The sequence below is a fragment of the Plutella xylostella genome, chromosome 12, assembly GCF_932276165.1.
Source record: "Plutella xylostella chromosome 12, ilPluXylo3.1, whole genome shotgun sequence".
Taxonomy (NCBI): Eukaryota; Metazoa; Arthropoda; class Insecta; order Lepidoptera; family Plutellidae; genus Plutella; species Plutella xylostella.
The window spans coordinates 6,459,712-6,482,056 of NC_063992.1; the positions used below are offsets into that span (position 1 = coordinate 6,459,712).

Below are 22,345 nucleotides of genomic sequence, written 5' to 3' on the forward strand. Positions count from 1 at the left end.
CTTTATAGCGTTTTAATTACATTTCCTGGACAAAGTAAAAACCTCATCAAAGGATTCCCATTTGAAGAGCAACTTACTTGCGAAGTTATTCTGATAACATCAATGATATTAAGATCACTCTGCTCGTAAGAGAGACCAGTTATTTTAAATGTTTACTTATTTAAACTACCATTTCTATGTCTAAAGCAGTGTGTCGTTTATCAAAATGTATAACTATGACATTTTTGCTCATATTGTAGACCATGATCTGCGGTCGTAGCTATCGCAAACCCTCTTGCTTATGATCTTTATCTTCAGCCTAGTCAACCCATTGAAGAGCCTCCTCTATTTTACGCTTACACCATGTTCACTATCCACCTTCCATCTGTGCATAAGAGTATCGAAAGCCCACCTACAACTAACAACCCACCGCTTTATTTCCAGGTGGACGCGCTAAACAGCGACCACTGGCGCGTGGAAGCGGGGCGGTGGCGCGGCGTGGCGGCGGCGGAGCGGGCGGCGGCGGCGCGAGCCGACAGGGACCGCCAGCAGCGCGCGCAGAAAGATCTCGATACCAGTGAGGATATTATTAGTTTTTTTTAAGGATAATGCCTATATGGTATATACTGTATTTAAAACGAACTTGGACTACAAGAGAATCAGGAATGCGTGGTGGACGCGAATGCGGATCAAATTTGTATAGATGCTAATATTTATTGGACCAGGCTTTAATCGACATGAATGCTAGTGCATGCCCGAAAATATAAACTGACTTCAATCACACTCAAGAGGAGTCGTGCAGCATTTACTTATTAAGTTCCAATAGTACATACTCATGAGACGCATAACTGGAGCATTATTTACTTAGAATAATATTACCTAGATTAAACTTGCTATGCCCTACAGGGCACTATGTTAGTAATATAGTAATATGTTTATTGCAACTATGTAAGTTTTACACTGATCTTAAAATTATGTACAAAATGGTCCTTAACATAGTGCCCTGTAGGGCATAGCAAGTTTAATCTAGGTAATATTATTCTAAGTAAGTAATATAGAAAGTAACAAATTTGTATGTATTTGCTTACATAATAAAGATATAAAATCTACATTAAATTTTAACATTCATAATAAACTATAATATTTAACATAGAGTAGTTAATAATATAGATATTTCGTTCATAACAACAAAGATAGGTGTTTATAGTAAGTTATTTTAGTTATCAACTAGGTATTCATTTACTGTGTAATAGCATTTCTGTGTTAGTAGAGTTTTTAATTTGGAAAGGAATTTATTATAGTTTAATTCGGATTTAATAATGGTTGGAAGTTTATTGTAGATTTTTATGCATTTAAAGTATGGACTATTGTTAAAAATTTGCATATTTCATTGTGGCACTGATAGTTGGTTTTTGTTCCTAGTGTTAATTTTATGGACTTCGTTTACCTGTTTAAATAACTCCATATTGTTCCTTACAAACTTGGCTATTTCGAAAATATATAATGAAGGTAGTGAAAGTATTTTATGTTTGATGAAAAATGGTTTACAGCTAGTTGTGTTTTGGAGATTTGCTATGATCCGGAGACATCTTTTTTGTAGAACAAATAAGTCATGAACGTCTACACTATCACCCCATAGAATGATGCCATAACTTAACCATGCATTTGCATATGCATAGTATGCTGTGAGAGCAGTGTTTATGTTGGTGTTAACTTTTAGTATACCTAGGGAATAGATGAATTGGGACAATTTGCTTTTAATTATTTGTACGTGACATTTGTAGTTTAAATGTGTATCTAAATGTATGCCTAGTAACTTAAATGTGTTGACTTTCTCTATATTAGTTAATTGCAGATTTATAGGAGCTTTTTGGTATGGCCTAAATTGGATCATTTTTGTTTTTAGGATGTTAATTTCCAAGTTGTGACAGTCTAGCCAATTTTTTGTTTGGTGAAAGATTTCTTTTAGTTGTTTGTTGCAGTCATCTTCTGTGGAACTTTGTAATAGTATTGATATATCATCAGCAAGCATGTTAAGGACCATTATGTACATAATTTTAAGATCAGTGTAAAACTTACATAGTTGCAATAAACATATTACTATTATGCCCATCTACATTCGCCATAACCCAAATTATTGGTCCCAAACCCAATCCCAAACCAAATATGTAACCTTCTAACAATAATGTGTAAAATTCCAGTTGCGGAATGCCTCGGCAAGATCTCCGAGCTGGAGATGGAGGTGTCGGCGAAGGAGGAGGCGGGCGCGCGCCTGCAGGCCGCTCATGTTGAGGAGGTCTCCGCCTTGGCACAGGACATTAAGGACTTAAAGGTAATTACTTATATTTTTACACGAGCTTCGCTTCGCCTTAAAAAGTTTGCCGTGCGAATTCCGCAATAAAAAGTAACCTATGGGTGTCAGCTAACTCCATACAAAATTTCATTAAAATCGGTTCAGCCGTTTTGACGTCAAAATGCTACAAACATATACAATTATGCACACGCATACTCACAAACTTCGTTCCATCTACAATTAAAATAAGCCTTTGAAGAGTTCTAAAATCAGCAGAGGAATTCTTGACTGTCGGTTTTAAAGGCACTTATAAAAGCTAATGTACTGATCTAGTCTTCCTACCCTTACTCTATCCATAAAGATACAAAAAGTACACACTTCCTAACACTATCACACCCTTCCCTATTCCAGGAGACAATCGACAACCTGAAACGTGAAGTGGGCGAGAGTCGCGCCCGCCTCCACGCTCACGGCGAAATCGAGCGCACGCTCCGAGCCCAACTCGAGGCAGCACGAGCCGAGCTGGCCGACCGCTCGCCCGACCAGTCCTGCAACAGCACCCTCGAGTCCTACAACCGCTCGCTGGACCAGTCGTGCAACACGTCGTGCGAGTGCAGCGGCTCGTACAATGTGAAGAGTAACACGTCGGACGCGGCGTGCGACCCTGTTTGCTACGAGATCGAGGAGTGTGAGCTGAGGCTGAAGGCCAATGAGGAGTTGAGCAGTGACGCCAATGAATTGGCTGCTGAGGTAAGAGACAGACTTATTTTTTGTCACCCGATAATGTTACATAAATAACATAAATTAGACTTTTGGTAACATCATTTGCTTTCTTTTGGAAAATTAACAAATAGTCAAAAATATTCGTTCAATGAGTGTGGGTCCATGTCCAATCATTACATGAAAAACTAAACCAAAAACGTTACAATTCCAGGTCCGCTCGCTGCGAGCAGTAGTCGAGCTGAAGCAAGCAGAAATAGCCTCCCTCCAAAGAGCTCGAAGCGAAGTGATAACAGAGCGAGAGCTCCGTACCGCGGCAGAAAGAGACGCAAGAAACGCGAGACAAGCCGCAGAAGAGTTGAAGGAACGGGCAGCAGCGAGACAAAGGGATGTGGATAGACTGAGGGATGATAATAGGAGGCTGAGAGATGCCGCGGCCAGGGACAGGGACCACGCGGCCCGGCTGGCTGCCTTGAATGAAGAGCTGCGGTATAAGTTGAGGCAGAAGTCGCAGGTTAGTTTGAGGATAGTTGGGGAGGGGTTAGATCTGGAATTTTCATGTCGTACTTGTTTGTTTGTACATGTAAAACTAAAAAAAAACATAGCTTTCCAACATGTTTCCAAATATTAATATTTTATGTACCAACTATATGTATATAAATATCTAAAAGCGCAAAATCGATTTCTTCTAATCGACCTTTTTAGTCAGAAGATACAACTGTGTAGGTATATTAGATCATTTCTTCTACTGATAAATTTTCTTTCTGTGTATCTATTTTATAATCCTGTCTAAATTAGATGCAATTTTATAAGCTGAAACGATATTTTTTTCAACGAAAACGTCCCCGACATTTTACCTATTACATTTATCTTCTTCTTATATGCTCATATTCCTCACACCCCCAGGTGGTATCCCTGCTAGCAGGCGGCGGCTACATAGAACGCTCGTCCATGCGCGCGCGCACGGAGTCCTGCGACAGCGCGCGCTCCCCTTCCCCGCCCCCCGACAGCCCCCCCTCCCCCGCCGCGTCCCCCGCGCCCGACACCCCCCCGCTGCCCGCGGTGAAGGGGGTGGTGGAGAAGCACGACTCGGTCAGCTGGGTGTTAGAGATTGAGGAGACGCCGGAGGAGGTTGCTACTAGGTGAGGGTTGATAATTTGTGGATCTTTTCAACTGAAACCCTAAGGGATAGGTTTGTGATGATGATGATGATTACATTTATATATGTTTGGAGTGTGATCAACCACGAATTTTATTGCTATAAATGCCACTTGTGTTCAATCACAGGACCAATTTGCTTGGAGTTTGGATACTAAAGTTTGCTTATCCTCATATTACAGTAACTATGAGGCCTCTCATATTTTGAAATTGTACGAGAACAAACAAAAATTACCTAACCATGTACCTAGGTTACATACATATATCGGGGTTTTGCCGTACATGATGTAAAGACTGCTAAAAACCCACTTGTCTTACCTCCACAGACTAGCCCGCCGCTCATCATTCCGCACCGCCGCCCCCTCCCCGAGCGGCGTGAAGCGTCGCGGCGGCGGCTCGCCCCCCTCCCCCGCGCCCTCCTCCCCCGCGCCCACCTCCAAGCTGTTCCGACCCACCGACCTGGAGTTCAACCCGCCCCCGCTCAAGGAGTCTGCGGGGGAGGCGATTTATATTTATGATGATCGCCAGTATTGATGTTATTAACCTAAAAGTTAGATATATGCCTATATGGGTTAGGCCACTTGTCTAAGGTGAGGCCGGTGAGGCCCCATTAGTGAGTTACGTCGTCGCCGCGCCGTTACTACCATATACATTTGATGACGGTGCTGTAGGAACGACGCAGCGTAACGCACCAATAGGGCCTCACCTTATGCTGAGGCGCAGGTAGAGCAGAGCAGATAGTCTGTCTGTCTGTTATGCTCTCGGATAAACCCACGGAATAAGTCAGCGGTGTTTGTCGCCTGCATCCCAGCATAAGCCTAGAATAGTACACGGTGTTAGGATTGAGAAGGGAGGGTTGGGCGCAGATGTTAAGTCGAGGCATAGACTAATATTGGGATATTCGTCTATGGTCGAGGTTACTAGTCTCAGAAAAGTCAAGCGTGGGATGAAAACGATGGTGAGAAGGGCGTATTGGGTACTTGTGATTGATTTGTAAGCGATTTTGATAATGGTCTTTCTGATTGATTGGGATTAAGCCAATGGGTTGTCAAGTTATTGTCCCGTTCTTGTGATTTGAAAGGTGTTCGATTCACGTTAAGGCTAATAAGTAACGTAAATGGTTAGAATCTTGTACCTTTAATATGTATTTAAAAAAATCAAGAAGTGTAAAGATTTTTTAAATGTATAAGAGCAACTACTTACCTAATTTATCTTGGTCTCATACACTTGAGGAACTGCAAGAGGGCTTGTCATTGAATGATGAATGCATGGCTGATTTGATTTTCTTGCCGGATGTTACTGATGTTGATGATGATAAATGATATTTGATGGGACCTAAAAGGAAAAAATGCGACTCAATAATTATAATAAGGGAAGATTCTACAAACGATAGTCATGATCGATGATATACTATTATATATTTACCATGATGATTCACTCGTAATCTCAGTGTATGTTTGAGAGGTTACACATGTTTGAATGAATTTTTAACTTCGGAACTGAGAGTTGATCGCGTTTCAAAAATAAATAAATAGCTTAACAGTTATATGGAATCCAGATAAGCTCAAATCTTTATAACGATGCTTACAAACAATTTAAATTTAAGTAAGTATTAAATACCTTTGTATTTCCCAAATATAGGATTTTTTCAATAAAGGCTCCCTCTGAAGTCACGTATGTGGGTAGAATGGGGTCTGTAACATTATTCAGTATTTCTAATTCATAGTCGAAGTGTCACGTCTTGCATGCTCTTTATGATAGTAAACTATTTACCTTCATACATTGGACTGGAAATATATTTATGTACCTGTGAATTGCTCCAATAATATGAAAAACTTTCATTGAATTTTCCTGACCTCTTCACTTTTATAATCTACCTACCTATATACTTACTTAACTTATTTTTCCATTCGAAATCAGATCTAGTCTTTTCAAATATACTTCATTTATTTTCAACTACTTGTGAATACTATTGGAGCAACGCCTTAAGTTAAATTAAAATTAATTATACTTAGTTATCAATTGGAATATGATTTTTATATGATTCAGACTCGAAGTTCTATGTCAGGTTTCTACCTGTGTTAATTAATGTAAATTTGTGAATTATGTTTTTGTATCTATTACCTTTATCTTAAGTCATATATAGTCTATCGTGGTTGTTGGCACTGTATTATTTTTATGTACAAAATAATAATTTTAATGTTAGAAACATAACTTAGATTTAAGTTTAGCATCTTGAGTTAAGAGGATAAGTAGGTGTTTTGAGCTGATTTTTTGGGCTTGGTGAGTGCTTTTTCATTGAATATTTCTTTGTGGAGCTTATTGAGCTACTAACAATAGTTTTATAAAGCTAAATAATTGAAAAATCGTCTCGATGAAACCAAAGAGTCAGATTTTGTTTGTAACTCTTTGCCATTACCTTCTGGCGAGTCTTGTAGGACCGCCGTAACTCTGAGGCCTCTAGAGAGGCATTGTTTAAGTGTATTGTATGTACCTACCCATAGATAACTTAATGTTACACGTTGCAATATATGTAAAGTCAAGTGTTAATTTTAGTTTTACTTATTTATTTATGTGTATCTTAGTTAAATCGTTTAATACCATTCCAAATTAAAAAGTGTAAGCGAAATAATTGCATGATTACGAAAGATATTAATATAAAATAGCATTTTGAAAACAATAGATGTGGTTTTTTTATCAACCTCTCCAACAATAAATCCATCTAGTAAAATACATCATAAGCATCAATTAGCTCTTTCGAGGTCAATAGTTAGCATATAATAGCTTATATAATTTATCTACAGTATCTATACGGGTATCATTAAGCAGTTAAGATAAGTACCTATAATTTTATGTTAATACTATGAAATTATTGACGTAAATCGTTAATTTATTGAAGACCAAGTCATCATCGTAAGTATGTAAAGACCACAGTTAGATACCGACCGACATCTCTAGATCTAAATATTTTACGTGTAGGTAGGTACTTATTTCTAAATGCAAGCCATAGCAAGAAAATTTCTTATTTATCGACCAATCAACGCTTTAGATTTTTTACTAAACTTGAAACAAGTGGTTTCAGTATCTTTAGAAAAAGATTACTTGACACAATAGAGTACCGATGGCTTACCTATAGGTACAAAATACTTTTAAGAATATAGAAACCTCTATGTTATTGGTTTTCCTATGATTGGTGCAGACTGCAGATGCCGGTCGCAGCAGTTATAGATGGAGGTACATAGGTACAGAATGCATAATCATTATAAGTTGTTATGTGGACGATAACAACTGTATGTACTATACTAAGTATAGTATACTAACACGACCGGTTTATTTAACATTGATAAATAAGTTGGAGATAGATAAGAGCAATTAGGTAATAATAAAAACAACAATAAACCGTACACAGCAGTGAGTGATAGATGCTCGATAGTTTTGTGCGACTGCATAAATAAAACATGTTTGGACGACAACTTGTGCTCGTGAAGGGATTTCAAAGTAAAAGGTGTTTGGATTCATTAAGGTAACTGTACATTTATTTACTGAGTGTTACTGTAAGGTATCAGTGCATAATTTTCTTACTAACTTATCGTACCTAATGATTTCTAAATGGAAACACTCGACGAGAACTCGTGTTTGTTTAGCTCATATCTAATAATGTTTCTGTACATACATTTTATTGTTAATCAAGGTTCGTAATAAACTTTGCAAAGAGAGTAATAATTTGGAAGGGATAGGAATTTAGACTTAATAAATTATTAACAACCAATGCCTGAGGGCTTCGTTTCGCCTTAAAAAGTTTTCCCATGAGGGAGTTTCTGGATAAACAGTAGGTATGTAGTCTTCTTGTTTATCTAGAGTATCAACCTTTCTTTCAACAAACTTTCGCGTTTAATATATATTATTTCAAGGATAATAAAAAAAAGTGTAACAATCTATTCTGAAGACTTATTTTATTTATTTATTTATTTAACTCTTTATCATGATCACTATCAAATATACCTATCACCAACATGTAAATCCACCATCACGGCCACAGGACGAGCGTCGCTCAAGTGGCCAGACTCAGCGGTCTGAGCTACAAGCACCACGCCGGCTCCTACCCTCTGAAGTACGCCTCCTTGGGCCAGGTGGTGGAGGAGGCGGCGGAGAAGTGGCCCGACCGCCCCGCGGCGTTGTCGCTCTATGAGAACAAGACCTTGACCTTCGGCGAGCTGCTTAATGAGGTAAGTTTGGTGATGGGAAATGAGAATGTGTGAGAAGATGGTCGAGATCAGCTTTACTTCGAATGATAAAAAAACTATATAATCGTGGCTTTACAGGTCACATTGAACCCTCTGATATCTACGCCAAAAAATTGGAATGAGCCTCTCCGAGTGACTTGTCAACTGCACTTTGTATAAGTACGTAGTCAGCGGCCGAAGCTAATCTGGCTAATCCTTCCTGTCAAAACGATGACAAGTCCCAGCCCGACTCTAATACTTGTCGCAGACACCCTAAGAATTATTCACCAACCCGCACTGGGCCAGCGTGGTGGACAAGGCCTAAACAACCCTTCCTTCATTGGAAGGCGACCCGTGCCCCACCCAGCAGTGGGTTGTAATGATACCCTCAGGATTAAAAATACCCTAAAACATAGTTTATACCACTTGTACCCATACAGTCAGACAAGGTCGCCGCGTCGCTGCGCGCGCTGGGGCTGCGGGCCGGCGACCGCGTGGGCATCTGGCTGCCCAACTGCACGCAGTGGCTGGTCGCCATGCTCGCCGCCACCAGGATCGGCCTGGTCTCTGTAAGTATTCATCAGCATACCCAGCGGCCTGTTATCTATCAACTAGCTTTCTTGGACTGGGCAGTCAGAGCCTGATGATAATATTGTAGTCTTGATACTGACGGTCATTTTACTGGACAATCCTTCCATCATGGTAACAAATCATAGTCAAGATGGTGTGTTTGTCATCGACACGATAAGAATCCATTCTGGCCTTGCTATCTCGCACTTCATAATATATTATGTAGAGTGCTATTTTACCTTATTAAGTACATACCTACTTGCTTTCAGGTAGCCATCAATTATATGTTTCAAAAGAACGAGCTTGAGTATGCTCTAAAGAAAGTAGGTGTAAAAGCACTCATAGCGCCGGGATCTCGCTTCGGCAAAAACTACTACAATATACTCCAATCAGTGGTGCCCGAGTTAAGGACTAGTAAACCCGGAAAGCTCAACTGTGAAAAGCTGAGTGAATTGAGGACTGTCATTTTGGCCGATGATGACAATGATTCTCCGTAGGTACCTACTCAACATTGTTTTTTTATTCCTATATTTTCCTTCTATGAACTTTCTGCTTTATACATTTCTAAAATTATCCCAACTTAACACTCTCTTAACTTGTTTTTTTTTTTTGGAAATATACATAGACGACAATATTATAATTAAATTTTATTGACTTACTTAGTATCCTATGTCCCCTGGATGGGGCAGAGGGCGTCCACAGTGACTCTCCATCGCAACCTGTCTTGAGCTTCGCGTTTGATTTCACTCCAAGACTTCCCGATCTTTTTCGCTTCGTCCACTACCGTGCGTCGCCAGGTCTGCTTGGGACGGCCACGCTTTCTCTTTCCTTGCGGATTCCAATCCATCGCCTGTTTGGGTATGTGGTCAGAATTTCTTCGGAGGGTGTGGCCAATCCAGTTCCACTTGCGTCGCTTGATCTGCTGGTCGATCAGGGTATCGTGGCACCATTCTCTCAGTTGGTCGTTGGAGATTTTATTGGGCCAGTATATTCGGAGTATGCGTCGAAGGCATCGGTTCACCAAGACTTGAAGCTGGTGCGAGATGGCTTTGGTTACCTTCCACGTTTCGCAACCATATAGCAACACGGACTTAACGTTTGACCTGAATATTTTCAGTTTGACTCTTCTGGTTAACTTTTGTGATTGCCATATTGGTCGTAACTGCGCGAAAGTAGCTCGGGCTTTGGCAATCCGCGAAATGACGTCCTCTTCTGTACCTCCTGTTTCTGAGACAACGCTGCCGAGGTAGGTAAATTTGTGAACGCGTTCCACTGCCTCACCACCAATCTGCAGCGGGGTCATATTCTGCACACCTGTTCGCATCTCTTGGGTCTTCCGGATGTTAATTTTCAGGCCTATTTTCGCCGCCTCTTGGCTGAGAGCATCGAGCTTGGCTTGCAATAATTAAATTTTATTGCATTATAATAATTGGATCAATACTTGAATTTTAATATTATTTAAATCTCACTTTTTCAGCGGAGTGTTCGCATTTAATGAGCTATTAGCTTTAGCTCCAATGGAAGATATAAACAGGATAAGCAGAGAAGTGCAACTCATCAATCCAGACTCCGCTTGTAACATTCAGTACACTTCTGGCACTACAGGTTTGTGTTTTTTTTTCTATATTACATATTACTTACCTAATATTGTTTCAGTAATAAAATAGCTTACAGTATCTAAAGGGTACCTATATACACCCTGTAGATGAATAATACATTAGGTACCAAATATAGAGTATATAGATAGTACTATATTGTTAAAATTTGTACCCATGATACCTACATATAAGTTTAAGGCTGAATCTCCTCATATTCACAGACATTATCTACAGCTTTATACTTCAGCTTTTACATTACATATGTCCCTGATTGCAGGAACTCCGAAAGCTGCAATATTGTCCCATAATGGTATTATCAATAATGGGTATTCCGTTGGAATACGAAATGAATTGGATACTGGCCACAAGAAGATCTGTGTTCAGGTATGTTTGACTTTATAATGTATATGTATCATAATATTATAGTAACAAAGAGTGAATCCACTACACAGTGGGCATTTGTGGCCTACCCGAGAACCAACAAGCATTACCTACTGATCGAAGTTTTACAATCAAATAATTTCATCGAAGCATAAGATTACAAAAAGAAGAAGCAATATTGACACTAATATTTACAAACAGTATAGTGCTTAGAATAGCGCTAACAAAATATCTCCCTTATTAAGAAAAGCGTCCACTTATCGGTATCGATATCGAACCTAAAGAATTTTCATAATGTAATATTCATGTATGTAGGTACATAGAAACGGCGTTGGCAATGCCGATGAAGTTGGCACACTTGTGTGAATATCTATTCAAATAATACTGAATGCGATGCGTCCGTTGCGTACGATGCCGAAAGCTTGACGCTTACCTTTTGTCACGTTCGTAATTAGTTCCTACGGTCCAGGTGCCACTATTCCACGTGTACGGCGTGGTGATCACGATCTCGGCGGCGCTGCAGCACGGGGCTACCCTGGTGTTCCCCTCGCCCACCTACAGCCCCAAGGCCAATGTCGACACGCTGCTGGCAGAGAAGTAAGTCATCATCAGGACCCATCACTTCTCCACTGCTGGGTCACGGGTCGCCTTCCAATGAAGGAAGGGTTTTGGGTCGTCGACTAAGGCCCAGTGCTGGTTGGGGGACCGCAACACAAGAAAGCTAGTGCTGAGAGACTGTCAGATGTTTTCAAGCTGTCCGAAAGCTTTACGACTGAGATTGTAGTACCGACCTATACAATTTTAAATGCATATTAAATAATTATGCTCTTTATTATTTCTGCATATACAATTATACATAGCGCGTTAAAGAGGCTTTAAATAGAGGAGTTTCAAATGTCGACCTTAGTTTAAAGTTCCTTCGTGCAACTTGGAATTATAGCTTCATATTTTTATGATAACTTAACAAGTATGTACTTGGAATCTTTGGAAGTTAGCCGTCGTTATCCTGCCCGTACCACGAATCCTTAGAAGTGCTTAAAAAGTCATAAAACAGTAACAAGCATTATTGAAGTAAAGTGGAAGATTCTTGAAGTAGTTTGTTCATAAAAAATTTCCCCACTCCTGCAAAAATAAAGGTCAATTAGTTTAATAAAGAGTTACCTAATGGAAATAGTCTTCCAATTTTACTTTAAGAAGGTGTAAATAATTTGTGTAGGAATTGTGAGGAACTATGTGTAATTTAAAGTATGACTGTTGTGGATGTGGAAAGCTCATGGCGCTTCACGATCAAATAAAACGCTTAATTAATAAAAGTATGTATAATACTAGGCATGACCAGTCAGTGTTGGTGGTGCATCAGCACAGCGCCCAAACGGCCCAAACCTCAGCATATTGCTACACACACCTACTATCGCTCCGCCTTGCTCATTTCATCCTAAGTAACCCTCCACCTTCTCTCTCCAGATGCGACGTGATCCACGGCACGCCCACCATGCACATAGACCTGGTGCACGAGGTGCGGTCGCGCGGAGCCACCCTGGCTTGCGACGTGGCCGTCACCGGGGGCTCCCCCGTCACGCCCAAGCTGGTCACCGACCTCGCCGATGTGCTGAATATTAGGAAGGTTAAGGTGGGAGTTTTCACTGCTTATGGGAGTGGTCCAGCAACCCGCACTAGGCCAGCGTGGTGGACTAGGCGTTAAACCTGTCGGAAGGAGATCCGTGCCCCAGCAGTAAGTGATGGGTTGTGATGATGGGAGGTTAAAGTCAAATATGAGAGCTATGGTATATAGTGTGTCATCGCTTTAACTGTAACTAAATTTTAAACACACATATATATTTTTTTATATCTAATACATATAGATACTTACTTATGTTAAACTCAATCAAACATGAAGTGAAGTTTCCACAACTCGCAGGATCACGTTTAAATGTTTTCCGAAATTAGCAGAGCTAACCGGATTTAATTAGGACTTTTTTGATTCCGACCTTCATCAAACAAAACTGAGATGAGGGTCTAAAGCCGGATGATACTTTTTATCGTAGGATTACATGTCCTGAACAGTTAATTTTGCGTTTTCAGTCGGTGTTTGGAATGACTGAAGGCACCGCTGTAAGTTTCCAGTCTCTGCCGGGCGAGGACCCTGAACGACCACTGACCTACCTTGGTCACTTGCAGGACCATACGGAAGCTAAGGTTTGTTTTTCGCTATTCAACAAAATCTACTACTTAAAATTAATCCTTTCATCCAAACGTGGTCTGGAAGAAATCACTTTTAGTGATAAGACCGCCTTTTGTTAGAGATTCACCGCCGTTCATAATAAAATTAATAATATCATTAGACCTCTGGGGTAATTTTTACAAAATTCATAATACCAATAGACCTCTGGGGTAATTTTTATAGATATACATATTTTGATACAACATTTTACTACTTACTATAACTACAATAATGATTGTACTGGGTCGTCCCTATTATAATCATCAAACTCAACTCCAACACCCTAGGTGGTGAACGAGAAGGGCGAGCTAGTTCCCTTCGGTACTCCCGGAGAGCTGCACATCCGGAGCTACGCACGCATGCTGGGCTACTGGGGAGAGGAGGAGAAGACCAGGGAGACGATTGATGAAGACGGCTGGCTCCGGACTGGGTGCGTTCATTTGTTTATTTAGAGCCGGTTAGGTTAGTATCTCCTTTGTGGTTAGAACGGTGTGTGTGTACTTAGTTCATGGATCTGTTGTTCTGTTTTTTTTTTTCGAATAAGTTCTTGAGAAATCTTGACCATGTACTTATAGCACACGAAACTCTTTTATTAATCATTTCTGAATAATATAAGTAAATAATATTGAAGATTTATACCAGCTTATTACCACGTGTATTTTGTGAAGATACTTAAAAAAACTTATGAATGCAATAAATTATTGAGTAGGTATTGAGTATTGATATTTCTTTCAGTGACCAAGTGATACTACACGAAGACGGCTACGCGCAGATAATGGGCCGACTGAAAGACATCATCATACGAGGCGGAGAGAACATCTCGCCCAAAGAGATCGAAGACGCCATCAGCAGCCATCCGGATGTTCTGGAATGCCAGGTACTTAAGTATTGTTATTGCACTACTAATTTTTGGCTCTAAATACACAGAAGTACTGTGATGCAAGCAATAGTCCTCATCAAATTTACTGTATAAAAAGAAAATAACGTTGACAATGAAAAATTTGAGTCTTGCTAAATGACTGTATTGCCCGTATGTTAAGGTACGGTCAGGTGCAGAGAAACCTGACCCCCCTCTCATAGTAACAATGCTTCTGAGGGGGGTCAGGTTTATTTGCACCTTACATTACATACATTAACGCCGGTAAAAATTCTCAGTTGTTAGACATGATCTTTTCATCCGAAAAAATAAGCAAGATTCGAAGCAAGAGCAATGAAAATGTTCCACCTGCCATTGACGTTCCATATAAATCACTGGAACTTTTTCATAGCTCTTGAGTGTATTATTTTTTATTCTTTACTATGTCCAGGTATTCGGCGTGCAAGACGAGCGTCTCGGCGAGGAGATCTGCGCGGCAGTGCGCCTGCGCAGCTCGGCGTCACTCGACGCGCGCGCGCTGACGTCACACGCGCTGCAGACGCTCAACAAGTTCAAGGTGCCCAGGATCTACAAGGCAGTGGAGAGTTATCCGAAAACCGCGTCAGGGAAGGTCCAGAAGAATAAGTTGAGAGACATGGTGGAGTCGGGGAAATTGTAAACTGTGATTAAAGTTTGTTTTGAATTTAAACATAATTATGACTTATCTAGTTGCCCGTAATATTAACACCCATCTAGCCGGAGGGCTAAATCTACATTAAATTCCCCCTAACCCATAGGTTAATGGTTCTTCGACAGATGTGACCACCACTGTGCCCACTGCCACTAAACGCTGAATACTAGAGAAAGTTAAAGGTTTTTAGTGACAGCTTAATTAATGTTAAGGATGTGCTGAATGATCGTATTACCCCTATCAAATTGTCGATGTCGTTAGCGGGTAAAAAGTAACAAAACAAGTCGTGTAGTGGTTGGTTATCGATGAAATGTCAAACGACGGATGGATTGGAAATCAAACATCATTTATTATTACAAATAGAAATGTCGTTTACCCCTTTCGAACCTGAGATTTTTTTTCTATCATAGTTTATTTTTTTTTGCATAATATTGCCTTTTATGCCTAAAAGGGCTAGGGAAAAGTAATAAAAAAAATCATGCATTTTCCGTTTTCCCGGAAAAGCCATAGCACGTTCGTGCTATCTGGGTTTCAATACCACTTACACACATTTGTGCATTACCATATTTTACTTAGGATACCTATTTAATTGACTGAAATAAAAAACAGAAAATATCTATTAAACACTTTCTTAAATCAATCATTGCAACAATATTATAAAACCTTTAAAAAAAATTGGTTTTTTGCCTATTTTTTTAAATCTAATGATAATAATATAGTTTTGAATTCCGAAACATAAATAACATATTTAAGACGTGAAATATGAAAGCGAAGTGCATATTGAGGTACAATACTAAAAATAAATCATTATTAGCTTAAATCTTAATTTTCAGCATATATTGAAAATAATAATAATAATGATAATCATAAAGGAGCAGGGCAGCTTCTGGCCAGCTGTTGGGCATTAGGGACTCCACCCACCAGAATCTACGGAGAACCCCTGTTCCTCGTCTCTGGCTTGCCTTTATTGGTTATCTAGAACACTGAAGAGGAACAGGATCTCCCACGCCTTGCTTGGCTGGTTTGAGTGGTGTTTCGCTAGAGCAGAAATGCTCAAAGAAGGATGTGTTACCCAGTAAGGTATTGTAGAGATCTTGACCCATAACTTGATTATTCTGAGGGCTGTGGAATCCCTCTCCATCCTTAGTACCTCATGTCATGTTGCCCCCTTGCTGCTACGTCACTGTAATGTGCTAGCGACTGTTTTGGGGGGGTGGGGGTTCATTGGCTGTGTGTGCAAGTCACCCCCTGCCTTTTTATCCATGTGCGAAATATATAGTTCAGACAGGAGCCATAGTCCTTCCATAGTCCCAGTTACCCAGTCCATTTAGCACCCATTCCATAACCCTTTATTTCTTTTCTCCATATCTTAGAATAGTCCTGCACTAACTGGGGGGTTTCTTTGGGTTTACTTCTATAGTCTAAGCAGGGAATATCGTCGGTTGGTGTCACATTTCATATAGATTAATTTTGTCAAACGGATCCCTACATAATAATTTGGCCCATGAACGCCTTCCAATTTGTCTGGGATCCCATGGAATTGGTTCATGGAACGAAAAGAACTATTATTATGACAAAAACTACCTCATGCAATTTTGTGCATTTGTACATTTTGAACCTGAACCGCACATTTGTGCGTTTCAGTTTTGTCGGACAAAAAATATCACGGAATCATTGTGCTGTGCAAACTTTACTATGCCAACAACAAATATAAGACTTTAATATTACAATGTAGCATAAAATATGTGAAGAAAATTAGCTAAAACAGCAAAATTACATTAATTCCTAAACACGCTCGCTATCAGGTTCAAGGAACGCCGCCAATTTCTTTGCCTGTCACAGGCCATCTGATTTCAAATATCAACCACAATTTTTTTAGTCCTTTACAACGATACGCACAAACGATGCGTTTCGGTTCCACGCGGTGAAATAAGTTTAACGCTAAAGTAGAATTTCTAAAAAATCGAGCGCACATTTGTATCATTCAGGTTCGAAAGGGTTACAGGACTTCTTTTTGATGATTAATGTAGGTTTGTCTTTGTAGTATTTATGAAAAAGATAAAGCTAGTAAGTGCCTACATTTGACTAACATTTAATGTATAGATTTTTCAAGTATTAATGTTTCCATAAACATATAATTAGGTATATAGGTCATTTTGGAATATGAAATATAAGGTAAGTACTAATTATACCATGAAAAAAGTAACTTAGAAGTGGCAAACAAAGGATTTCCTACGGAGCTGAGGTTCAAATATATTAAATAGAATTTTATTACTGTCAAATCTTAAGTTTAAAATATACAAAGTGAAATTTAACCCAAAAAAACTGAATGGAAAAGCCATTCACATTCGCACAAATATAGAAAATTCAACACAATATTGACTCATACATACAACGGCGCAGTAGTGTAGTAGCTTAACCACCTCACACTCAACAAGGATTGTGAAAGCGACACCCGATACTAATACTAGCAACCATATGACCATACAGTAAGTAAAACTTAAACTCTAACAAATAAAATAACAGAACTATATCTACGCCCGCTGTGTCAAGGTGCTTCATGTAATAAATAAAAAAACCTATATAGGTATTATATCTAAAACAAAGTAAAACTACAGATACCAGCCCCTATATAAAACGCCGAAACGGCGGAAAAGTTTGGTAGTGACGTGAATAATTAAAATGCGCTTGACGTTTATAAGTGGCGTGATTGTGATTTCACTGGTATTGGAAACATGTAAGTACATTTAATGTTTATTTCATTCTTATCATTTTTAAATATCTACATTGACATATATTACTTTGAAATTAATTACCTCAACTTGTTATGTGCAATGCGCAATTTTTGTAATGTTTTTGCTAATGAACTAAATGAACGTTTGTGTCAAATAGTACACGTTTTCTCGTTTGCAAAATTTTACTTATACTGGTGAAATTGTGACATGACAAAAAAGTTATGTAGTTTTGATAATATAGTATAGTAGATACATTGAATATTGTTATTCAATCTGAACTTGAGTTGAAGGCTCAGTGCATATACGAGTACATAATAATCAAGAGGGATACATATTACCAACCCATTTCCCAGTAAAAACTTAAGAAATTTTCCCGAGCACGAGATGCGCTGTTTATTATTGAAGTGGAAAAAGTAGAGATACAGATAAAATATTCTTATAGAAAGAAAATGATCCACTTCAAGTTGTAAATAGGTAATACAATAAAACCCGGGCCAGGTATTTCAGGCTTTCAGGATTTCAGGGTCTAGTATTAAAAGTTATCTCACTGCAAGTGGCCGCAGTCAGTTTTCGCCAAGTTTAATTTGAGTACAAATGCCAAATCAAACTGCAGGCAACAGTACACCGCAGCCGTCCACTTATGTACGTTTACTCACCGGTAGCAAGTAGGGTCACTTTAGCTTGACAGAAAACAAACAAATGAGTGCTGTTATGCAATCGGCACGTTTAATTCAACGGCAGCGGATCACAACATCGTTTTTCGTAACCTAGAGTGACCCCTCTGTTTGGTTAGTTTGTTGCTAGTTCATTTGTCTGTGTGCAGGTTTGTGTGAGGACGACCCTGACCACGATGCGAAGCTCCGGCTGTACCACGGGTGAGGTTTATCTTCTCTTTGCTCAAAGATACGGAATCTAATCTGTATTCACTTATATGGGTTAAGTAATTTGTGTGACATACTGATTGTTTGAGGTACTTTATAGCAGCGGTCGCTACATGGGTTCGTTATCGACGTCGATAAACGCGTCGTTTAATGCGCGTCCCACCAACCAGCGCAGTATTTATGGCGAATGACGATACAAATACATTTATCTATGTCGACAACGAACCCGTGTAGTGGCAGCAGGTAAGTAATGTTAACTTTTTGTTGTGCAGGTCTATGGAAGAGTTCTCCGAAATACCGTTCGTTGAAGCAGAACTTCTCTTAGAAAGTTCTCGATTCGACAGAAACCTGGATACGGTTATTTTTGCCCACGGATTTACCGGTATTTTTTTATTTTATATGAAAACACTAAGTAATAGTCCTAATTCCTAACTGTTAGCGATATTTAACGTAGGTATTAACAACCTTTTCAACAAGTATGTTAAATAAGTAGGGTTAGAAGTGTGTTTATAGAGACGGCCAGAGTTGAATATACGTTCCAGTTCATGATCTTTAAGAGTCCTGGCATACTCGAAGAGAATACTTACCGGTACCTGTTTCACTGTACAATAACATTGTATCATCATAGCTAATACCTTAAGTACATACTATTAAATACCGATCCTTATTGTATAGTATAGCTAACAAAACGAGATCCGGCTAACTAAAAATGCAGCACATGGACCTATTCCGATACAATAGTTTTTACCATAAGTGTAGGCGGTTTGGAGGTACAAATATAACACTAATACCTAAATACACTAAAGTGCAATGAAAAAGTTCCAGCTACATTTACAAGTACATGACGTCAATGGCATTATGGCAGATTGCTTATTATTGCTTGCGACTCTTGCATTGCACATGAGTGTATTCCCAATACCATTCGCAGGGCACCCAGGCGGCCCCGCGATCCGGGGGGTGATCTCGGCGTACCTGTCCCGAGGCTCCTGCAACGTGGTGCTCCTGGACTGGCGGCACCAGGCGGCGCACACGCGGCCCTCCATGGCCAACTCATACCTCAACTGGGCCGCTCCTAATGCGAGAAAGGTGCGTGGAATTGACCCCGAAACGGTGGTCTTTCAGCTGTATTTTTGAATATGAATGTTTCGACGTGACTTGTGTTGGAGTTTTGGTGGTTGTGTAATGTGGTTATGGTAAATGATCGTAAACGGATACTGGAGTGTTACTATACTGACGAAAAGCGAACGAAAGAGAGCTGTCTACAACGAGATAGAGCGCAGCAGCGCTCCGAAACATCGTTTTTCGTCATTGACCCCTCTGGGTCCACCAAAATAAATGCAACAAAGTTATTGGTTTAAATAAACTTAAATATGATAGAATGCCCTTATATGTATACCTAATCACGACAAATTCGAATATTACCACTCACCAATCAGCTTCTCACGCGCGCTTATAAAACGAAAATGTAAGAGTAACACTTACATTCTAACGCGTTAATTTTCACACTGAAACTTATTAATTTCCAGCTGGGGGCGAGGTTCGCGGATGTATTGAGAACTTTGCAGGCGGCCGGGCTGGACCTAGGCAGAACCCACTTAGTCGGACACTCTCTAGGGGCACAACTCTTTGGCATCGCCGGGAACAACTTAATAGCGAGAGGCGTGGAAGTTGGATGGTGAGTGCAGGCAGTTTTGGACCTTGTGGCTACAATGTAGTGCTAGTTGCAGTGAAGTTAAAAGCGTGAATTATGAGTTTTCATGTTTGTAGTTAAATTAAATTGGTCTGGGTCAGTTATGAAATACATAGTTTGTAAAATTAATTAACCGAAGTAAACAAACAGAACATACCTACAATGAAATGTGAAATATCTCCAAATAGCATAATGAATGAATGTCCTCCTAGCCAAGTTTCGACTACGGCGGCCAATCTCAATTGAGATCAGCCATCTACGCAGGAGTAGATTATAGTGCCCAAGTGTGTGCGCAGTACACAGGAGCACTCTCTGTTCCATCACTCTCATAGCCCAATGGGACGGATTGACCGACACGACTGGAGAGAGCTAGGCGCAGGACCGACTGCTTTACATGCCCATCCGACAGCATGGATCGTTTCACTGTTTCGGACATCAGGTGATCAGCCTTCTATGTCCTAACCAAACTTAGAACCACAATTTAGAAACACAAATTGATGGTCCCACCCGGGAATCGAACCCGGGACCTCTGGGACATGAAGCGAAGCTTCTACCACTAGACCACAGAGGCAGTAAAAATAAATAGCATAGATAGGTTATTTAAAAACATAATCTCTTCACATACAAACTGTATTTTCCAGGATAACGGGCTTAGACCCGGCCAGCACTGACTTCGAAGGGAAGCACCTGGCAGGCAAGCTACACGCGGGATCAGCCTCATACGTGGACATCATCCACTCCGACCCCAGTAAATACGGCTACAAGCGATCCACCGGCACCGTGGACTTCTGGCCTAACTACAGGAACGGCCCCGTGTGGCAGCCGGGATGCGACAACAAGCCACACCCGATGTTCTCACCTGAAGGTAGGCGTATGTATCGATTTTTTCTGGATCGTAATTCTAGGACCAGATAAGAAACTGGGAGGGTTCTACACAATGAACATACTTAATATTTCTCTAACGAGAAGGTTCTACATTGACTTCTTCTTATCTTGTCGGGTTTGACAAACACAAGAGAGCTACACTTGGGTTTGTCACCGTAGTGTGGTGAAAGGATTGATTATCAGTCAGATTAGCGTCATTAAGAATTCAAAAGGAATTTACCTTGTTTGATTGTTCGCTTCTTTCATGAAGCAATTTCGCTAAATTTTTTTGTCAATTTTTTTTTCTCCTCCTCAGACATTTGCAACCACAACCGCAGCTGGCAGCTCCTGGCGGACGCCCTCCGGTACCCAGGGTCCATCGTCGGCAGCCACGCCAAGAACTACCGGGTGTGGAAGAACTACTCCGATAGCGAGAGAAATGCTGTCACGCTGGTGTTGGGAGAAAGAAGACATAATGTGTGAGTTGAATTCATACAAATTGGTGATGCTACTTCATAATGTTTCAAAGGAAGGCAAAACGCGCTGGCAATAGTTCTTAAAAATATATTATTCATTGTGGTTAATTGAAAGCCATCATCTCGGTAGAAACTACTTATAGGTTTCGTTACAGTGATAATTTTCTGTAACCTTCAACGTCTTTAATTATAGTTTGACGCTAAAAATCTCAATGAAACTACATAACTAACATAACTTTGCTAAGAATTTCGACATTCTTTCTATTTATTTGCTATTTTCTGAATATAAATACCCTATTTGACCTATCATCATGTATTGTACCGTTGTTTCAGGACAAAAGGAAATTACTATTTCACAACAAATAGTGCTTCGCCTTATGGAATCGGCGTTAAGGGCCTGTGATAAATAGTACTAAGCAATACATCTCACTACACGACCAATGTGATGATAGCTTTATAAGTAAGTATAAGTTTATCGATAAGTACGTAGGTATTCTTTATTTTAAATAGAAAAAAACCAATAGGTAAAGGCAAATTAAGTATATTTTCATACATGCTGTGCAAGTATTTTATGAAAAACATATGGAAACAGTAATAAACATGACTTACCCATAACTTCTAATCTGTTGTTATTTCCAGCTCCGACCAATAAACTGTAAACTTGTAAATCTGCAGTGCCGTTAAACCCGCCCGAGAGACAACTAATAAAAAATAATGGGCGTGAGTCCTGCGCACATAAAAATCAATCGATGTGAATGGCATTGCTTTGAAAGAAATGCCATTTCCATGCTGCGACCGCTGAAACTTATACAGGGTGTTGCAAAAAGGGTATACTAAGCCGAAACCTACATGTGCAGCATGGTATATCTAAGCCCGAAACTGAAATCAGAATTTCAAAATTCGAAAAAAAATAATAGGTTTCGGCTTAGTATACCCTTTTTGCAACACCCTGTAGACAGTGGCGCGTCTAGATTGTAATAAAGTGTTCACGTAATATGCGTAATGGAGA

The 22,345-nt window shown here is 39.9% G+C and overlaps 3 protein-coding genes across 4 annotated transcripts in view; all 3 read left to right on the forward strand.

Annotated features, from left to right (window-relative positions):
* Nucleotides 1–6,830, forward strand: part of LOC105383286 (microtubule-associated protein futsch) — a 67,208-nt gene extending 60,378 nt beyond the window's left edge. For both annotated transcript variants that reach the window (XM_048624560.1, XM_048624561.1), the window contains exons 7-12: nucleotides 424–556; nucleotides 2,181–2,311; nucleotides 2,684–3,022; nucleotides 3,207–3,506; nucleotides 3,899–4,134; nucleotides 4,477–6,830. In XM_048624560.1, the coding sequence (XP_048480517.1) occupies nucleotides 424–556; nucleotides 2,181–2,311; nucleotides 2,684–3,022; nucleotides 3,207–3,506; nucleotides 3,899–4,134; nucleotides 4,477–4,684 (1,347 nt within the window). In that variant the 3' untranslated portion in view covers nucleotides 4,685–6,830. The remainder of the gene's footprint in view (nucleotides 1–423; nucleotides 557–2,180; nucleotides 2,312–2,683; nucleotides 3,023–3,206; nucleotides 3,507–3,898; nucleotides 4,135–4,476) is intronic.
* A 658-nt stretch (nucleotides 6,831–7,488) lies between these two features.
* Nucleotides 7,489–14,713, forward strand: LOC105383254 (medium-chain acyl-CoA ligase ACSF2, mitochondrial). The gene is made up of 12 exons (XM_048624563.1): nucleotides 7,489–7,673; nucleotides 8,190–8,376; nucleotides 8,814–8,942; nucleotides 9,213–9,436; nucleotides 10,421–10,548; nucleotides 10,819–10,925; nucleotides 11,392–11,519; nucleotides 12,387–12,552; nucleotides 13,005–13,118; nucleotides 13,431–13,573; nucleotides 13,879–14,020; nucleotides 14,451–14,713. Exons 1-12 carry the CDS (start codon nucleotides 7,609–7,611, stop codon nucleotides 14,676–14,678), a joined length of 1,761 nt encoding a protein of 586 aa, XP_048480520.1. The 5' UTR covers nucleotides 7,489–7,608; the 3' UTR covers nucleotides 14,679–14,713.
* Nucleotides 14,714–17,291: 2,578 nt separating this feature from the next.
* On the forward strand, nucleotides 17,292–21,951 carry LOC105383255 (phospholipase A1 VesT1.02). Its single transcript, XM_011553288.3, has 8 exons — nucleotides 17,292–17,427; nucleotides 18,249–18,300; nucleotides 18,579–18,688; nucleotides 19,235–19,392; nucleotides 19,833–19,981; nucleotides 20,638–20,861; nucleotides 21,177–21,339; nucleotides 21,670–21,951. The coding sequence occupies exons 1-8, from the start codon at nucleotides 17,373–17,375 to the stop codon at nucleotides 21,737–21,739; spliced, it is 981 nt and encodes a 326-aa protein (XP_011551590.3). The 5' UTR covers nucleotides 17,292–17,372; the 3' UTR covers nucleotides 21,740–21,951.
* Nucleotides 21,952–22,345: the final 394 nt, after the last annotated feature.